At 51.9% G+C, this 20,623-nt stretch overlaps 1 protein-coding gene and 1 non-coding gene across 2 annotated transcripts in view; one reads left to right on the forward strand and one right to left on the reverse strand.

Moving 5' to 3' along the window:
- Nucleotides 1–8,072, reverse strand: part of MPZL1 (myelin protein zero like 1) — a 50,565-nt gene extending 42,493 nt beyond the window's left edge. The window contains exon 1 of the mRNA XM_088464992.1: nt 7,928–8,072. Coding sequence (XP_088321118.1) covers nt 7,928–8,072 — 145 coding nt within the window. The remainder of the gene's footprint in view (nt 1–7,927) is intronic.
- A 362-nt stretch (nt 8,073–8,434) lies between these two features.
- TRNAP-AGG (transfer RNA proline (anticodon AGG)) lies at nt 8,435–8,506 on the forward strand. Its single transcript has one exon. It is a non-coding gene; the product is annotated as a tRNA-Pro (tRNA).
- Nucleotides 8,507–20,623: the final 12,117 nt, after the last annotated feature.

A 20,623-nucleotide genomic window follows, 5' to 3' on the forward strand; every position in this document is an offset into this window, starting at 1 on the left:
GTGTTAGGTTACTAAGCTTTGCCCGTCATGTCTTAAACTGGGCACATTATTTTTCAGTGGCGTTACATACATGTCATAATGTTAGGAGTCCAGGCAATTTGTTTTTTGGTTAAAAGGTTTTAAACAGCTCTGATGTTTATCTTTTTATTTATTGAGTTATTTATATAGCGCACACATACGCAGTGCTTTACAGATATATTTGCCCATTCTCATCGGTTCCTGTCCCAGTGAAGCCTACAATCTTCAGAGTGGTATGCTATATCACAGCCTCCGTGTACGCTGTGCAATAAGAGGCGTCTTGTGTAATAGACTCCTCCTGCCGGGTTTTGTGATCCACTGCCGCGTCCAAAGAAGCAGCATCAGATCACTCTCTGAGGGTTACGCAGATGACCGATGTTCACGCAAATTACTTAGGATAGCCAGTGGTTCCTCGCAGCTGAAGGCCCTGCATGACGCTGCTCCCAAATAGCCACAGCCTGTCAATCAGGCCAATGCGTCCAGGCACTGTTAGCGAGTTCGCAGAAGGAAATCTGCATATGTGCAGCACAGACCCACACACATCAAGTTCTAAGCAAACCAATGGGTTTGTGTACAACTCTTAATCAGGCCCTATATCCCTTATCACATGTACACATGTAGTGTTCACTCTAGGTCCGGCGGCAGGCATGGCGCCGGACCTAGAGCTAGGGCACATCTGCGCGCACCGAAAGTGTGCGCGCTTGCAAAAGGGCGTGGCTGATGAAAAGGGGTGTGTCTTTATTACACCTCCCCTTTTCATCACTCTTGGGGGCGTTCCCGTCACTTACGGACATGCCGGGCAGCCCCCAAGCAGAGCTGTAACTGAAGGGATGCTGGGCGCATGCACCCGGCATCAATTCACCGGCGGTGACCGCTGCTGCGCCGGTTTCCCCACCCGCAGGACACTGCGGCCCACGGGTGGAGCACAGAACCCGCAGGCTGTTTCAGCGGCACGCCGCGCTGTAGGGCAGGGTGCTTTCCACCCTTCAGAAATAGAGCATGGCGTGGTGCAGCACCCCACTAAAACAACCTAGCGGGAACGCTACACATGCATTGTGCACAGGATGCCGGCGCTCAGAAACCCAACAGGGTTAGAATACAGACACCTGTCATAAGTATCCTAACCCTCCCCCTGTCCCTACCCCTCCCTGCTGCCTAAACCTAACTCCGAAGCCCCCCCCCCCCCCCACACCCTAAACCTAACCCTCCCCCAAACCCCAGTACTTACCATCGGGATGCCAGCGGGCAGCATGCCGGTGTCGGGATTCCAGCCCCAGCATTCTAAGCACCGTCATCCGGACTGTCAGCATTATGACCGCATACCGTATACACACATACATATACACTAGAGATCATTATTTTTAGTTGGAACCCAATTACCTACCAGTATGTTTTTGGATTGTTGGAGAATACCCACACAAATATGGGGAAAATATACAAAAGTCGCACATCTAGGGCTAGCGTTCCTGCTAGGCTGTTTTAGCGGGGCGCGGCGCCCTGGCCTCCTTCTGGAGGGCAAAAAGCACCCTACCCTCCAGGAGCGCGCACAAGATTGCCCTCTCTAGCTCCAGCGGCCTGCCTCCCGCCTGTCACAAGCGTGGAATTTAGGAGCTGTGTTCCCGGACTGGGCCTTGGATCTGTATTATTTGGCGCAGACGCTCGCTGGAGGAGGCTTGGCTTAATGAAGTTTCTCCGCATGAGAGGGTGCAGCGAACTGACAGGAGTTTGAGGAATGCGGCAGTAACGAGATAGCTAGGAAGCTACGTGGAGCGGCTGGATAGCCTAGGGTAGACGTTGGTAGCTGAGTGGCTATGTGGCGCGGCTGGTTAGCCGTGGGTAGACGTTGGTAGCTGAGTGGCTACGTGGAGCGGCTGGATAGCTGTGGGTAGACGTTGGTAGCTGAGTGGCTACGTGGAGCGGCTGGATAGCCGTGGGTAGACGTTGGTAGCTGAGTGGCTACGTGGAGCGGCTGGATAGCCGTGGGTAGACGTTGGTAGCTGAGAGGCTACGTGGAGCGGCTGGATAGCCGTGGGTAGACGTTGGTAGCTGAGTGGCTACGTGGAGCGGCTGGATAGCCGTGGGTAGACGTTGGTAGCTGAGTGGCTACGTGGAGCGGCTGGATAGCCGTGGGTAGACGTTGGTAGCTGAGTGGCTACGTGGAGCGGCTGGATAGCCGTGGGTAGACGTTGGTAGCTGAGTGGCTACGTGGAGCGGCTGGATAGCCGTGGGTAGACGTTGGTAGCTGAGAGGCTACGTGGAGCGGCTGGATAGCCGTGGGTAGACGTTGGCAGCTGAGTGGCTACGTGGAGCGGCTGGATAGCCGTGGGTAGACGTTGGTAGCTGAGCGGCTACGTGGAGCGGCTGGATAGCCGTGGGTAGACGTTGGTAGCTGAGCGGCTACGTGGAGCGGCTGGATAGCCGTGGGTAGATGTTGGTAGCTGAGCGGCTGGAGCGCAGTGGGAAGGCTACTTAGCTAAACTAAGAAACTAGTTGCAATGGCAACTTGTGTGAGCATTGGGGATCCTTTTATAGTGGACACTGGGAGCTGACAGGCTGAGAGAGAAGGAGAAGGCTCCTCATTGGTGGAAGTGGGGTCACATGGGCAATCCAAGATGGCCGCGCCCATGGACCGGAGGACAGCGCTTCCTGGAGGTAGTCAGCGGGGACCAGCGGTGAGCAGGAGCCGGCGTGGGAGCAGCACAGCAGCGGGACCCTCCAGAGGACAACAGCGTACAGCGCGGGAGCCGGAAGACAGCGCGGGTCAGCGCCCGCACAGGTAAGCGACGGGGTCTGATTCTGGGGTCTCCAGGCCGGCGTGTGACACCGCCGGAGCTAGAGGGAACACTATAGGGCTTTGGTGGGAATTGAACCCAGGTCCTCAGTGCTGTAAGGCAGTAAAGATAAACACTACATCAACTATGTTATATTTTCTTATTTCTATACACAATCAATCCATCCTTGGGGACAGGCAGCAGGCACTTTTCCCATGGCCAGACACGCTGAGTCACATGCGTCTTGCCAATGCAGGCGAACTATAATATAGTAGTGTGGACAGCTACTGTATAGGAATACTCTGTTCAATGGTTTGTGACCCAGCAAAGGGACCAAGATTGCAAAGAGGACGCACTACAGTCAGGTTCACTGAAGAGACAAAAGAGTTAAAACAGTGTTTAGCCCAATCTAATTCCTCTTTGAAGCCAACATTAAGTGAACAACACAAATTCCAGTAAATGATTCATGGTTACAGCACCGTGGAGCCTGGGACTGCCAAGTGTGGACACAGTTCTGTGGTCTCATAATGCTTACTATTCACCGTACAGAAGGAGGACTGGAAAACACAAACACCAGGAAGACGAGACCACAATTTCACACAGCTAAGCATGCTTACAGGACATCTCCCAACTCTGTACATGATCCCCCTCCAAACCTACCATCCCACTAACTAATAAAACAGCAGGGGGGGCATTACTAAGAACCACCCTGCTTGATCTCTTCTCCAAGTCACAGCTTGTAAAATTCACACCATGAACAAGACTGGGGTGTAAGCAGAGAACTCAAACCAAAAAGGAGTCGTCAATACGGAAGATCTTAAATGGTCCCTCCCCTGGATCATCTCCCATTCCTCATTATGACTGAAATCCACTAGTAGCAATTACTTAATAAATTCTGCAGGCACTGGGCCAATCATTTAGGGGCCAAACAGTTGTCAACAGGCGATGAGTGCCGAAAGCAGTTACCGAATGGTTCCAGGTGGCACCGTGACCCCCTCGGGTGTCTAACTATGGACCAGCTCAATACCAACTGCTGCGACATTTGCATATTTTGTGCACAAACGCTGCGTACAGGTTTGCATCGCACGGGTGTTGCAGTCCATCTCTGAATGAGGTCCTGTGGTGTGCACTGTATGGTGTTACAATCATGAGGTTAGGTCACAGCTGTGGGACACTCACCAGGACACATCCTGCGGGAGAGGCTTACTCAGAGGAAACACCTTTAGGACTGCGGTTTCCCTTCATTTGCAGAGCATATGCTAGGACTGGTTTTTCCCCACTTATATGCGACTATGGAGCAACATTTATAAAATTATTTTTTAGCAATTTCTTAAACAGGAGAATTTATGCGAATATTTTATTTTATTTTTTTTAAATCCAGATTGTTTCACAGATGAAAAAAAAAAGCAGGAACTGATGTTGCATTTTTGTTACATTTAGGCAGAGTAACTGTTTCTATCACATGGTCTTTTGGATCACATTATGAATCATTGTAACAGATGAAATTATACTGAATAGTATTGTAGTAAGCTTTCTTAAGCAGTGCTCCTTTGAATGGGGTAATTATATTAGTGATCTATAAACTTGCTCATTTAGGTTGATTAAATAACTTTATTTTGTCATTGAGAATCCTCTCTCAAAACAGGACTGGGGTAATGCTTCCAGCTGGGGAGAAGTATCAGGTATAGAGACACCAGCAGGGAAAGGTGTTGTTCTGTATATTAGGGGTCCTAGACCCCTTTACAGTTCTGCCAGCTTCATTTTCTTGCCATTTCTGTTATCTGGCTAGGCAAGGAGTCAGGGGAGCAGCCAGACCACCTGCACCACAACACCTCTATTCTGGAAATGGGTTTAAATTTTATCCCATAATTTAAAAATTTTACTGTAAAATTATTACAGGTTGAGTCTCCCATATCAGTTATTCCAAAAACCGAAATATTCAAAAAAACGGAATATTTAGGTGCATATGTGACGTCACTAGTATCAGCGGCCAATGACTAGCGGCGTGGGCCACACGCCAGGCCACCCCCCGCATCACCCGCCGGACCCCCAGCGGCAGCTGCCGGACCCCTCGTTACAGCTGCAGCACCCGCCGGACACCTCGTGACAGCCGCAGCACCCTCCGGACCCTTCCTCCTTACCTGCCGGACCCTTCCGCCACAGTCGTCGGACCCCTCACGACACCCACCGGATCCCTGTAGCACCTGCCGGACCACCGCAAAAACCCCGCCGGACCACTGCAACACATTCCGGACTCACCCGCAGCACACGCCGGGGCCTCCCGTGACACCCGCCGGGCCCCCCCCCCAGGTATTCCGAAAACCGGAATAATCCAAAATCCGAAATGCTCGTGGTCCCGAGCATTTCGGATATGGGAGACTCAACCTGTAGATCCATATAAGTTTATAGATGTGAAGCAATTAAAGTGCAGTGTTTGGCCAATCAGGTAACCCAATGGGTCAGTTTGTAAGAGTGTGAATCTGCACTAGCGAAACATTTAAACAATAGATCAACAAAAAGGAGCCAACATTAAGACCTATCCGTTTCCAATAATGTTGATGGCACTGGGTTGGTGATGCTCCCAATGTGTTAGTAATAGTATCACGCAAAATAACGATTGCAAAAATAATTAACTCTTTATTCATGGCATATATTGACCAACAAGCAAGGATTAGATATTTTTGCTATTGTCACATTTTGCGAATATTCACATAATGACACATTCACTGACATTTCAATTATTTACTTATTTTAAATGTACAACTCCAAAGCTCTCTCAGGGTAATATTATTAAAAGTTAAGCGTTATCCACTTATTTGATTGTTAGATTTACATAAGAGTGCCCCAAAAACAGGATTTTTTTTTTTGCAATTTTAATTATCTGAGTGAATCATGCAGACAGGGAGACTGAGATAAGGACGCACACATTTTACCCTACCGAAAACAGAATGCTATTACAACGCAAAGCAAGTTTTTGTGGCAGTTGGAAATACTCTCGTTTTAAGGGACTAAAGATGCAGGACAGTCACTGTGCAGAAACCAACTCCTGAATAAGTGTCAGCAAATAATATTCACGGAAAAGTTAGAGTACAGGTCACCCTCTTCTACAACAAATTAATACTTTTCAGTGTGTACATTGCACACGCCTAGACAATGCCCAAAACCTCCACATTTGGGGAAACCATCCACAATGAGTTCAGCAGGATATCACCAGTGACTGAAGCCCACTCACTTCCAGGAGCAGACAGCTCACATACCAGAAAATAAACATCCCGGCCATCAAAAGGGCTCTGGTTATCCAGGAGGAAATGTGATTGGCAATAACAAGACATCCAGAGGCTTTAGAGTGAGGAGGAAATAATAAAAGGAAAAAGCAGCTCAGCTGTAACAAGGCTCAGTTCCAACTCTACACATAAAGCATACACACAATGTATTACACTCATTTATTTATAACGGGAAGACGCATTACAACGATGTGCTGGATAAGTATATTTATATGGCACTACTATGTCTCCTGATAATTATGCGGGAGCCCCATGGTACTTAATATGGACAAAGGATTCAATCTTTATATCATTAGTTGAACTCAGATTTTTTCAACACTAATACTAATGCCTATATTGCTACATTCACCACTGGAAGTTTCTTAATGAATGGCAGTGAATATACTGAACACAAACTATAACTGCACCTGATGTCCCCTTATCTAATGGTATATGTTGGGTTTAGATAAACTGGATGTTGAATGGGTAGGGTGATCCAGATATACCAGTAAATATTAAAATATTGGATAAAGCGGACATACATGATGGTTCTAATGCTGCATACACACAGGACGATTTTCCTGAACGACGTGAACGAGATCGTTCAACGATAAATCTTTCATATCATTTTGATGCAGTGATCCACCAACGATGAGCGTTCCTGCATGAACAATAACAATATCTATGGTCGACCGTGCATACAGGCCAACTTGGACAATTTTGTCAAGATTTGCCTGTAAAGACATGACTTCACTGAAATATCCATCATAGATATCTATCATGGTATGCGGTCAGGAAATGGATGCGAGCTGAAATGTAGCGCTGGCTGCTGATCGCGCCCGACAGGAGCAAGAATAGAATAGCTCCGTCGGGCGCGATAGTGGCTAGAAATAATTGAATTACGCCCAGTGTGTACACCCAAAAATAGATTGCCCTGCACTACAGAAAGTTGGGAGGGAAGTCTATCAGCGATATCTTTGGTTGTGCCATGTGTATGCAGCAATAGACTACCCCTTCCGCCTGGTACAAAACATTATTTTCCAATTGTACCAACATGGGCTGAATTACCTGATGCGTGAAACCAGCAGACTGTTCTACTAATTAGGCCCAGTTAGCTGCAATAGGAGGAAATGGGAAGGGACAATAATGCATTTATGTATCAGTCAATAGGATAACATCCCATGGATTAATCACTGACACAAATCACTGGGTACATAATACATATGGAATGTCGAGCTTCTATGTACTTTACTATCACATACATACTATTACCCTATGTACATACAACAGACGTTTATTAGGGGGTAGCACAGCAGACCCACATATTTTAACTTATGAACATACAGTAGTCATGTATTAGAGGGCACCACATATCAAACATACTATAAACCATGTGCATATAGCAGGGTCTCCCCATGTAACAGCAGGGTCTCCCCATTTAACACACATGTAACAGCAGGGTCTCCCCATGTAACACACATGTAACAGCAGGGTCTCCCCATGTAACACACATGTAACAGCAGGGTCTCCCCATGTAACACACATGTAACAGCAGGGTCTCCCCATGTAACACACATGTAACAGCAGGGTCTCCCCATGTAACACACATGTAACAGCAGGGTCTCCCCATGTAACACACATGTAACAGCAGGGTCTCCCCATGTAACAGAAGGGTCTCCCCATATAATACACATGTAACAGGAGGGTCTCCCCATGTAACACACACAGGCCGCACCAAGAAGACTGAGCCCCACATCTCGCCCTCTCGGGGGTCTCAGTCGGCGGCCATGTTACCCAGCTCCCTCCGGGCCGCCGCCGTGACCAGAACACATTCGGGCCGGGGAGAAGCCTGCGGGGAAACAAGGCTCTACTCACCCACACACAGCGCCGTCACCAGCAGACACAGCGCCCTCCACCCACACCGAGACCCCGAGCCCCTCACCGCAGCCATCCCCTCTGTGCGACCGCTCCACAGACACTGCCACTGCCCCGCCCCCGACACGCCAAGCTGCCTTCGCATTGGCTCACAGGCCGCCCCTCTGCATGACGTGCAGATCAACACAGCATCCCATTAGCTCACAGGCTTGCCCATCACGCTGGGACAAAGCCGCTCCTGATTAGCTGAGAGGAGAGGCAGCAACGGCGATGGTTGGTCAGTGGCGGATGACGTAGGGGCGAGAGAGGGCGTGGCCAGTGGGAAGTGGGTTGATTTTATCTTATTCTAGTTACTTCATGATCGTGGACGTGGGTTCCCGGCGTGGACGTGCCGTGATTTGGTTACTGAATCACCTAAGGCTTTGGCAGTGTCACCGGACCGGCTGGGCCCACCGCGCGGTGCCCCCCATCTGTAGCGTAGTCAGTCACCGCGTAATCTCACACGGCGGCTCGTTGGTCTAGGGGTATGATTCTCGCTTAGGGTGCGAGAGGTCCCGGGTTCAAATCCCGGACGAGCCCACTTTTTATACTGGCCGATAGGAGGCACTATTTCTGAGTTATGTCATGGACACAAAGTGTGTTTTGACAATTCAACATTAAAAAAGATCTTGGGCCAATTGTATGTAGCTTAACAGTATCTCTGCGCAGTCATCTCTGTCCCAAGTCCAGCTCGCTCGCTCGCGCGTAGTCATCCCTGTCGGAAGCACAGCTCGCTCGTGTTTAGTCCTCTCTGTCCCAAACACAGCTCGCACGACGGAGAGGGAGCTCCGTCGTGCACATGCGCGATACCCGGATAGCGACGGGCTCTCTGTCGCTCCGGGTCTCGCACCAAAGGGGGCGTGCTGTCGATGTTGATTGACAGCACGCCCCCTTTGGTGGGCGTGCCGGGGGCGTGCCTGCCAGACGGAGGCGTTCGTCTACCGTCTGAAGCCGGCCCCACTGACATCACTAGTGATGTCAGTGGGAGTGATTTTGGCTCTGATAGAGCCAAAACCACTCCAGGGCTTGTGGTAGCGAGACCCTACCGCAGGGTCTCCGTCGCAAGCCCGATGGTCGCAAATGGTCTTGACCATCGCGACCATCATCATGGACGCTCGCATAAGCTGTGGGTGGTCACCCACAGCTATGCGAGCGTCCAGGAGGAAGCTCCATTTTCATGGAGGAGGGCCCTGATTCAGAGCGAGCGCTCTGGTCAGAGCGTTCGGCTCTGAATCAGGCCCTCAGTTCGCTCATGCGTAGTCATCCCTGTCCCAAGCACAGCTCGCTTGCGCGCATAGTTATCTCCATCCCTGTCCTAAGCTCAGCTCGCCCGAGTGTAGTCATCCCTGTCCCAAGCACACCTCACTTGCGCATAGTCATCCCTGTCCCAAGCACACCTCACTTGCGCAAAGTCATCCCTGTCCTAAACTCAGCTCGCTCGTACATTGTTATGGTCATCCCTATCCCAAGCTCAGCTCGCTCGAGCGTAGTCCTCTCTGTCCCAAACACAGCTCGCACGACGGAGAGGGAGCTCCGTCGTGCGCATGCGCGAGACCCGGATAGCGACGGGCTCTCTGTCGCTCCGGGTCTCGCACCAAAGGGGGCGTGCTGTCGATGTTGATTGACAGCACGCCCCCTTTGGTGGGCGTGCCTGCCAGACGGAGGCATTCGCCTACCGTCTGAAGCCGGCCCCACTGACATCACTAGAGATGTCAGTGGGAGTGATTTTGGCTCTGATAGAGCCAAAGCCACTCCAGGGCTTGTGGTAGCGAGACCCTACCGCAGGGTCTCCGTCGCAAGCCCGATGGTCGCAAATGGTCTTGACCATCGCGACCATCATCATGGACGCTCGCATAAGCTGTGGGTGGTCACCCACAGCTATGCGAGCGTCCAGGAGGAAGCTCCATTTTCATGGAGGAGGGCCCTGATTCAGAGCGAGCGCTCTGGTCAGAGCGTTCGGCTCTGAATCAGGCCCTCAGTTCGCTCATGCGTAGTCATCCCTGTCCCAAGCACAGCTCGCTTGCGCGCATAGTTATCTCCATCCCTGTCCTAAGCTCAGCTCGCCCGAGTGTAGTCATCCCTGTCCCAAGCACACCTCACTTGCGCATAGTCATCCCTGTCCCAAGCACACCTCACTTGCGCAAAGTCATCCCTGTCCTAAACTCAGCTCGCTCGTACATTGTTATGGTCATCCCTATCCCAAGCTCAGCTGGTTTGCGCAGTCATCTCTACCTCAAGCACAGCTCGATCGTGCGTAGTCATCTCTGTCCCAAGCACATTTTGCTTGCGCGTAGTCATCCCTGTCCCAAGCACAGCTCGCTTGAGCACATAGTCATCTCCATCCCTGTCCTAAGCTCGCTCGAGCGTAGTCATCTCTGTCCCAAGCTCAGCTCGCTCGCGCATAGTCATACCTGTCCCAAGCACAGCCCACACTTGCGCAGTCATCTCTATCCCAAGCACAGCTCGCTCGCGCATAGTCATCCCTGTCCCAAGCTCAGCTCCCTCATGCATTGTCATGCTCATCTCTGTCCCAAGCTCAGCTTGCACGCTCGTTGTCATCCCTGTCCCAAGCACAGCTTGCTCGCGCATAGTCATCTCTACCCCAAGTACAGCTTGCTTGTGCGTAGTCATCCCTGTGTCAAGCTCAGCTCGCTTGCGTATTGTCATCCCTGTTCCCAGCTCAGCTCGCTCGCTCATAGTCATCTCTGTCCCAAGCTCCACTCGCTCACACATAGTCATCTCTGTCCCAAGCACAGCTCACTCGTGCATGGTCATCCCTGTCCCAAGCACAGTCTGTACTGCCACCATTCACCTTACGGCTTCCCAGCCGCACCAAGTAGCTCCCATGCTACCACCATTCACCTTACGGCTTCCCAGACGCACCAAGTAGCTCCCGTGCTACCACCATTCACTGTACGGCTTCACAGCCACACCAAGTAGCTCCCGTGCTACCACCATTCACCTTACGGCTTCCCAGCCGAGCCAAGTAACCCCCGTGCTACAGCCATTCACCTTATGGCTTCCCAGCCACACAAAGTAGCTCCCGTGCTACCACCATTCACCTAATGGCTTCCCAGTCGCACCAAGTAGCTCACGTGCTACCACCATTCACCTTACGGTATCCCAGCCACACTAAGCAGCTCCCGTGCTACCACCGTTCACCTTACAGCTTCCTAGCCACACCAAGCAGCTACCATGCTGTCACCAGCTTTCAGCCATCCTTCTACACGCACTCATAAGTATCTACAGTTTTATACTCTTTCATGCATAGAAACTTCATCAAATGAAGTCTCCTCCAGAGAGCATCTGAGTCTGATAGTACAGGTTCAAGACCCAGCCCTGGGACACAGCCTCAAAATCCCACATCTGTGACACCCTGTCCCAAGCACAGCTCACTCGCATGCATAGTCCTCTCTATCCCTGTCCTAAGCTCAGCTCGCTGAAGCGTAGTCATCTCTGTCCCAAGCTCAGTTCGCTCGCGCATAGTCATCCCTGTCCCAAGCACAGCCCACTCTTGTGTAGTCATCCCTGTCCCAAGCACAACTCGCACAATTGTAGTCATCACTGTCCCAAGCACAGCTCGCTCGCATATAGTCATCTCTATCCCAAGCACAGCTCACTCGCACATAGTTATCTATAGCCCAGGCACAGCTCGCTCGTGCATAGTCATCTATAGACCAAGCACAGCTCACTCGCGCATAGGCACCCTTGTCCCAAGCTCAGCTCGCTCATGCATAGTGATCCCTGTTCCAAGCTCAGCTCGCTCGCGCATGGTCATCCCTGTCTCAAGCACAGCTTGCTCGTGCATAGTCACCCCTGTTCCAAGCTCAGCTCGCTCGCGCATGGTCATCCCTGTCCCAAGCACAGCTCACTTGCGCATGGTCATCCCTGTCTGAAGCACAGCTCACTCGCACATAGTCATCCCTGTCCCAAGCTCAGCTCGCTTGCGCATAGTCATCCCTGTTCTAAGCTCAGCTCGCTCGTGCGTTGTCATCCCTGTCCCAAGCACAGCTCGATCATGTGTAGTCATCTCTGTCTCAAGCACATTTTGCTCGCGCATAGTCATCCCTGTCCCAAGCACAGCTCACTCGCACGTATAGTCATCTCCATCCCTGTCCTAAGCTCAGCTCGCTCGAGCGTAGTCATCTCTGTCCCAAGCACAACTTGCACAATTGTAGTCATCACTGTCCCAAGCACAGCTTGCTCGCACATAGTCATCTCTATTCCAAGCACAGCTTGCTCATGCGTAGTCATCTATAGCCCAAGCAGAGCTCACTTGCACATAGTCATCCCTGTTCCAAGCTCAGCTCGCTTGCGCATGGTCATCCCTGTCCCAAGCACAGCTCGCTTGCGCATGGTCATCCCTGTCCCAAGCACAGCTCACTCGCACATAGCATCCCTGTCCCAAGCTCAGCTCGCTTGCGCTTAGTCATCCCTGTTCTAAGCTCAGCTTGCTCACGCATGGTCATCCCTGTCCCAAGCACAGCTCGCTCGCGCATGGTCATCCCTGTCCCAAGCACAGCTCGTGAATAGTCATCCCTATCCCAAGCTCAGCTCACTTGCACATAGTCATCCATGTTCCAAGCTCAGCTCACTCACGCATGGTCATCTCTGTCCCACGCACAGCTCACTTGTGCATAGTCATCGCGCATAGTCATCCCTTAGCTCACACAATCGTAGACATCCCTGGTCCAAGCTCAGCTCGCTCACGTGTAGTCATCTCTGTTCTAAGCACAGCTCGCATGCGCAGTCATCTCTCCAGTGCATAGTCATCTCTATCCCTGTCCTAAGCTCAGCTCGCTCGAGCGTAGTCATCTCTGTCCCAAGCTCAGTTCGCTCGCGCATAGTCATCCCTGTCCCAAGCACAGCCCACTCTTGTGTAGTCATCCATGTCCCAAGCACAGCTCGCTCGCGCATAGTCATCTATACCCCAGGCACAGCTCGCTCATGCATAGTCATCTATATCCCAAGCACAGCTCACTCACGCATAGTCATCCCTGTCCCAAGCTCAGCTCGCTTACGCATAGTGATCCCTGTTCCAAGCTCAGCTCGCTCGCGCATGGTCATCCCTGTCCCAAGCACAGCTCGATCATGTGTAGTCATCTCTGTCTCAAGCACATTTTGCTCGCGCATAGTCATCCCTGTCCCAAGCACAGCTCACTCGCACGTATAGTCATCTCCATCCCTGTCCTAAGCTCAGCTCGCTCGAGCGTAGTCATCTCTGTCCCAAGCACAACTTGCACAATTGTAGTCATCACTGTCCCAAGCACAGCTCGCTCGCACATAGTCATCTCTATTCCAAGCACAGCTTGCTCATGCATAGTCATCTATAGCCCAAGCAGAGCTCACTTGCACATAGTCATCCCTGTTCCAAGCTCAGCTCGCTTGCACATGGTCATCCCTGTCCCAAGCACAGCTCGCTTGCACATGGTCATCCCTGTCCCAAGCACAGCTCACTCGCACATAGCATCCCTGTCCCAAGCTCAGCTCGCGAATAGTCATCCCTATCCCAAGCTCAGCTCACTTGCACATAGTCATCCATGTTCCAAGCTCAGCTCGCTCACGCATGGTCATCTCTGTCCCACGCACAGCTCACTCGTGCATAGTCATCGCGCATAGTCATCCCTTAGCTCACACAATCGTAGACATCCCTGGTCCAAGCTCAGCTCGCTCATGTGTAGTCATCTCTGTTCTAAGCACAGCTCGCATGCGCAGTCATCTCTCCAGTGCATAGTCATCTCTATCCCTGTCCTAAGCTCAGCTCGCTCGAGCGTAGTCATCTCTGTCCCAAGCTCAGTTCGCTCGCGCATAGTCATCCCTGTCCCAAGCACAGCCCACTCTTGTGTAGTCATCCCTGTCCCAAGCACAGCTCGCTCGCGCATAGTCATCTATACCCCAGGCACAGCTCGCTCATGCATAGTCATCTATATCCCAAGCACAGCTCACTCGTGCATAGTCATCCCTGTCCCAAGCTCAGCTCGCTCACGCATAGTGATCCCTGTTCCAAGCTCAGTTCGCTCGCGCATGGTCATCCCTGTCCCAAGCTCAGCTCGCTCCCGCATAGTCATCTATACCCCAGGCACAGCTCGCTCGTGCATAGTCATCTATAGCCCAAGCATAGCTCACTCGCACATAGTCATCCCTGTCCCAAGCTCAGGTCGCTCACGCATAGTGATCCCTGTTCCAAGCTCAGCTCGCTCGCGCATGGTCATCCCTGTCCCAAGCTCTGCTCGCTCACGCATAGTGATCCCTGTTCCAAGCTCAGCTCGCTCACGCATGGTCATCCCTGTCCCAAGCTCAGCTCGCTCACGCATAGTGATCCCTGTTCCAAGCTCAGCTCGCTCGCGCATGGTCATCCCTGTCCCAAGCTCAGCTCGCTCACGCATAGTGATCCCTGTTCCAAGCTCAGCTCGCTCGCGCATGGTCATCCCTGTCCCAAGCTCAGCTCGCTCACGCATAGTGATCCCTGTTCCAAGCACAGCTCGCTCACGTGTAGTCATCTCTGGCCCTCATTCAGAGCCGTTCGCTATTTGCGTTCGTTCGTTCAAAAACAAGGGGTGGCTATGCAAATGTTCCGTTCGCACATTGCAGTCTGTTCACACCTCTAAGTCTGAACGAGCGAGCAAAACATACGCTCTTTTATTTCTTAAAAACGCCCCCTGGCCGCTCGCACCATACGTCATGTCCGCTATTTATTAGATTAATCGAGTACATCGAACAGGATATGAACTGCTCGCTATTCTTGTGGTTGGTTTTTTCAACCGCTATTTTGCGAGCAGTTCTGAGTTAAAAAAACCAAGTGACGTGGTCAATGACGCTGCTATATTAATTATGCACACCCATAAAACGCCCGTTTTGACCTTTAAGCACGCCTGCGTTCGGATCTCCACTCCCCGTTTTCAAGCACCTTCCCCTGTTACCACCCACATACGCCTCATTCTGTCACTCAAAATAGCAGGCACTCGCTATATTGCGTACAAATGATTTTCGGCCGCACTGACTGGTTCGCGCATGCGTACTAGAAACCGTACGCATGCGCAGATGTGCGAACATCGCTCGGAACGAGCGTACTGCCGATAGCGAGTGGCTCTGAATGAGGGCCTCTGTTCCAAGCACAGCTCGCATGCGCAGTCATCTCTCCAGTGACGACAGCGGGACATAAAAATAATCAGATGGCGCTATGTGTTATTAGACCATCGCTTAGTAAGCGGCCAGCAAACTGACTATTGCGGCATTGGCATTAGAAAAAGAAAACTCTGATTTTTCCACGGACTGCCTTATAATGCATTACAGAGAAGCAAAGATAACCCCATTTTGCAGTGAAAAGGCCAAAAAAAATCACTTGATACATTTGCGTCTTTGTTGCCTATTATTCAGTACTGGCCGCAGCTAATCATGTAGCGTTCAGTTACTTCCCCAAACCCTGGAGGAGATTCAATTAGTCGCAAGTTTCCGATTGAACCTTGCCCACTTATTAACACTGGTTTAAGTTTTTACCTCCCACAAATTCCCGCAGCTGCACATCTTCAGTTAAGCTGAATACACACTGGTAAATATATTGGCCAATCAGTTGATCGGTTAATATATTGTGTGCCTATCGGCAAGTGAGTACCAGCGATATGTCTGTGAACTACGTCATTCACAGACCTATCGCGTCGGCTGTGTAACAAGGCAATAAAGAGCCTCGGTTGTCACTGGTTCCAAGTGAATTCATTAATGCTGATTTAGCCCACAAGAGGTGCAATTTAACTAACATCTTATTGGCAACATTTCTTAACCTAATATCATAGGCGTAGCTGTTATGTGCAGGGCCGTATTAACCCATGGCCGGGCCCCCAGGCTTTCAGGTATTTCGGGCCTTCTCCGACACTTCAATTTTTCACCCCACTGTAGGTTCTGTATGTTGAGTTGGGCTGGTATGTTTGAGTGTATGAGCAACAGCATGATAGAATCGAGCAGAGGGCCTGATGCAGCTTAGGGCCTGATTCAGAGCCGGACGCTATTTGCGGACGGTCGTTCAGGAAAAAGGGGTGGCTATTCAAATGAACCGTTCGCTCTTTGCGGTCCGTTCACGCCTCTATGTCTGAACGAGCGAACAAATCTTGCGGTTGTTTTTTAGATAACTACGCCCCCTGGCCGCTCGCATCCTACGTCATGTCCGCTATTTATTAGATTAATCGAGTACATCGACCAGGGTATGAACTGCTCGCTATTCTTGGGGTTGGTTTTTGCTACCACAATCTTGCGAGCAGTTCTGGCTATAAAATAACCCAGTGACGTGGTCAATGACGCTGCTGTATTAATTATGCACACCCATAAAACGCCTGTTTTGACCTTTAAGCACGCCTGCGTCCGGATCTCCACTCCCCGTTTTCAAGCACCTTCCCCCGTTACCACCCACATACGCCTCCTCCTGTCACTCAAAATAGCAGGCACTCGCTATTTAGCGAACAAACGATTTTCGGCCGACTGGTTCGCGCATGCGTATTACGATCCGTACGCATGCGCAGTTGGGCAAACGTCGCTCGGAACGAACGAGCGACCGCTTACGAGCGGCTCTGAATCAGGCCCTTAGAACGGAATTGCAAAACTTTGAAATTCCATCTTTGCAATTATGGCAATGCAGCAGGAGGCGTCACGCTGGGGCGTACTATGCTGGAGCATCCTTGCTCTGCGCCGTACTCTAAGGGAGAAACTGCACCTGCCAAAGGTCTTGTGCAAGGTCCGATGCTGCGTCTAATGGTGCACCGATGATGCACTCATTCTGCCTGACTCAGGTGGCTGATTATTGAATGCTCTGCGACGGCGGCTGTGTGTACGCACTTGCTTGGATCTGTGAAGCCGCCAGTGAACGTCTCAATGCATTTCCAAGCGGCTACGGCATTAGCACATTTTCACACAGCGGCTGCGTCCTGGGATCTCAGCTACGAATGCATTACATCCACATCAGGCACTAAGGGGGTCATTCAGACCCGCTCGCGAGCGGCAGGACGCTCGCAAGCGGGTCGATGTTCCCCACTGCGCATGCGCATGACGGAGGGAGCTCCGTCATGCGCAAGACCCGGCGAGCGACGGGCTCACCATCGCTCCGGGTCTCGCACCAAAGGGGGCGTGCTGTCGATGTTGATTGACAGCACGCCCCCTTTGGTGGGCGTGCCGGGGGCGTGCCTGCCAGACGGAGGCGTTCCCATGGGAACGCCTACCGTCTCAAGCCGGCCCCACTGATGTCAGTGGGAGTGATTTTAGCTCTGATAGAGCCATAATCACTCCAGGGTTTGCGGCAGCGAGACCCTACCGCAGGGTCTCCATCGCAAGCCCGATGGTAACCCACAGCTATGCGAGGGTGGTGATGGGGGTTGGTCGGAAGCGCAGGCATGCCAGTCCATTTGAACACCATTGCATGGGCGTTCATAAATTAGCCACTGCGACTGCATACGCAGTCTGAGTACTCACTGCGTGCGACGAGGTTAGCAATATCTGAATAAGGTAGGACCTGTTGTAATTGTGCCTGAGGGGCCGATGTTCCTCCATGTTCCAGGTCTTTACCGCCTGTGTCCCTCTGCACAGACTATAGTGATGGTCAGCCTTAGGTCAGCTGGGACTCTCCTTTCGTTGCTGACTGACTGACCGCTGATGATGGAGTCCTAGTTGTACCACAGCTGGAAGCAGCAGGTTACCCATCTTAGTAGCAGTTTAGGAAGGTTTAATGTCCCTTTAACAGCCCAGACCTCCCCCAACAGTGTGGAAACACTGAGTCAGTGAGATCAGTCCCTGCTGACTCATGTGCAGAGCGTTGTGATCGGCTGCTGGTGGTGTGTGAGCTCCCAGCTGTTATTCACACAGCGCAGGCGTCCGAGCGCGCTTCTTCGGGGATGATGTGTCACATTTTACAAACAAATAGACTTGCAAGGAGTTGGCCTAAATACTTCTGATAAAACAAACAAAAAACGAACATTTAGAACACTGGGGCAAAGTTGAATGTAAGTAGGTTTTGCAGACGTATCTTGTGTGTTTTCTCAGGGCGAGTGCTCTGGAGACGAGCATACTCAAATACGGGCGATGCAGACTCATATGCATCTCCACCTAGATCCGAAGGGGCGTAACTAAACGGTACCCATACACATATGCAGTTTTATACACTTTAAATAATCCCGGCCTCCTGGCCGCTCGCTAAGCTGTGGGCAAGGCCGGTTCTCCCGTTAGGCATGGTACACAGCTGCGTAAGGCGCCACATAGTGGAGGGCGCCTCAGCTGCGTACCATGCGGGCCGCGGGCAGTCTGTGTCTCTGTGACACAGCTGCTCCACGTGTGTAGCGCTGACCAGACGGAGTTCGGTTAGCGCTACACAGCACAAACACACAGCCGCCGGCGCAGGCAGCTGTGTGTTTGCTTTAGCAGCTGATGAGAGTCAGACAGACTCTCATTGGCTGCAGCTCCCACTGCCAGAGCCGGACATCTTCCGGCTCCCGCAGTGGGTAATGGGAGTGACGTCATGACATGACGTCACTCCCATAATGCAAAGCGGCAGACGGAGGAGCTGATATCGGCGGCGGGACCAGGGGCAGGAGCGGGTTTCAGGTAAGTGGGGTTTTTTTGTATTTTTTTATTAAGTCTCTACTTCGGGCGGGGGGAGGTGGATTACTACTGGGGGCACCACAAGGGGGGATTACTACTGGGGGCACCACAAGGGGGGATTACTACTGGAGGCACCACAAGGGGGGATTACTACTGGAGGCACCACAAGGGGGGATTACTACTGGAGGCACCACAAGGGGGGATTACTACTGGGGGCACCACAAGGGGGTATTACTACTGGGGGCACCGCAAGGGGGGGATTACTACTGGGGGCACCGCAAGGGCGGATTACTACTGGAGGCACCACAAGGGGGGATTACTACTGGGGGCACCACAAGGGGGTATTACTACTGGGGGCACTGCAAGGGGGGATTACTACTGGGGACACCGCAAGGGGGAATTACTACTGGGGGCACAACAAGGTGGGATTACTACTGGGGGCACCACAAGGGGAGATTACTGCTGGGGGCACCACAAGAGGGGATTACTACTGGGGGCACCACAAGGGGGGGCTACTACTGGGGGCACTACAAGGGGGGGAAATACTACTGGGGGCACTACAAGGGGTGGATTACTACTGGGGGCACTACAAAGGGGGCTACTACTAGGGGCACTATATAAAGGGCACTGCATAGGGGTACCACTACTGGGGGCACTGCATAGGGGGGGTGGAGTACTACTGGGGCACTATATAAAGGGCTTACTACTGGGGGCACAAGGGGCACTGCAGAGGGGGGACCACTACCGGGGGCACTGTAAAAGGGGCACTGCATAGGGGGTACCACTACTGGGGGCACTGCATAGGGGGACTACTACTGGGGGCACTATATAAGGGGAATGGTACTGGGGGCACAAGGGGCACTGCACAGGGGGGACCACTACCGGTGGCACTGTAAATGGGGCACTGCATAGGGGGTACCACTACTGGGGGCACTGCATAGGGGGACTACTACTGGGGGCACTATATAAGGGGAATGGTACTGGGGGCACAAGGGGCACTGCACAGGGGGGACCACTACCGGTGGCACTGTAAAAGGGGCACTGCATAGGGGGTACCACTACTGGGGGCATTGCACAGGGGGATTACTACTGGGGGCACTATATAAGGGGAATACTACTGGGGGCACAAGGGGCACTGCACAGGGGGGACCACTACCGGTGGCACTGCATACGGGGACTACTACTGGGGACACTATATAAGGGGAATATTACTGGGGGCACAAGGGGCACTGCACAGGGGGGACCACTACCGGTGGCACTGTAAAAGGGGCACTGCATAGGGGGCTTACCAAAAAATTTGGGCTAGGGCCAGCCCTGGCTGTGGGTGACCACCCACAGCTTTTGCGAGCGGCCAGGTGATGGTCGCGACCATCGGGCTTGCGACGAGATCCTTGTGGTAGGGTCTCGTCTGCCGCAAGCCGCAGTGTGCTTCCGGCTCTAATAGAGCAGGAAGCTCACTTCTCACATCACTGGTGATGTCAGTGGGGCCGCCCACAAATGGCAGGCGTTCCTTCGGGAGCACCTCCGTTTGGTCAGCCACCCCCCTTCCCCGCCTACAAAACGGGGCGAGCTGTCGATCAACATTGACAGTCGCCCTGTTTGTAGCGAGCCCCAGAGCGAGTGAATTTCTCACTCGCTCTGGGGCTTGCCGCGCGTGTGCAATGCCCCACCATCGACCCGCTTGCGAACATGTCTGAATCAGGCCCTTATTTTGCAGACCTGCCACTTCCCACTTATTATGTTTGGGGGGTTATTATCTTTCATGTTCCTCCTACTGGTAAACTTTGCCCAAATGTTTCGGTAGAGACGCTGGAAATTGTTTCAAAGTTATCCTGGAACCGTCTCTAAAGTTTACAAATTTGGGAGAAATTGTCGACCTTTAAATCAGGCTAAATATTTCAGCAAGGTAAATAAGCTGGAGAATTGTTGGACCTGATAGCTGCATTGCGCAGTATGTTAAGCGCTTTCCAATGAGAGTGGTCATCAGACAATAACGCACTGGGGCTTATTCAGTCAGATGTAAACGCAATTTTAACCTTTATTTGCATTTGCAACTTGCATTTTTCTTTTCAGTGTGCGTGC

The sequence above is a fragment of the Taudactylus pleione genome, unplaced genomic scaffold, assembly GCF_031769625.1.
Source record: "Taudactylus pleione unplaced genomic scaffold, aTauple2 ptg001784l, whole genome shotgun sequence".
Classification (NCBI taxonomy): Eukaryota; Metazoa; Chordata; class Amphibia; order Anura; family Myobatrachidae; genus Taudactylus; species Taudactylus pleione.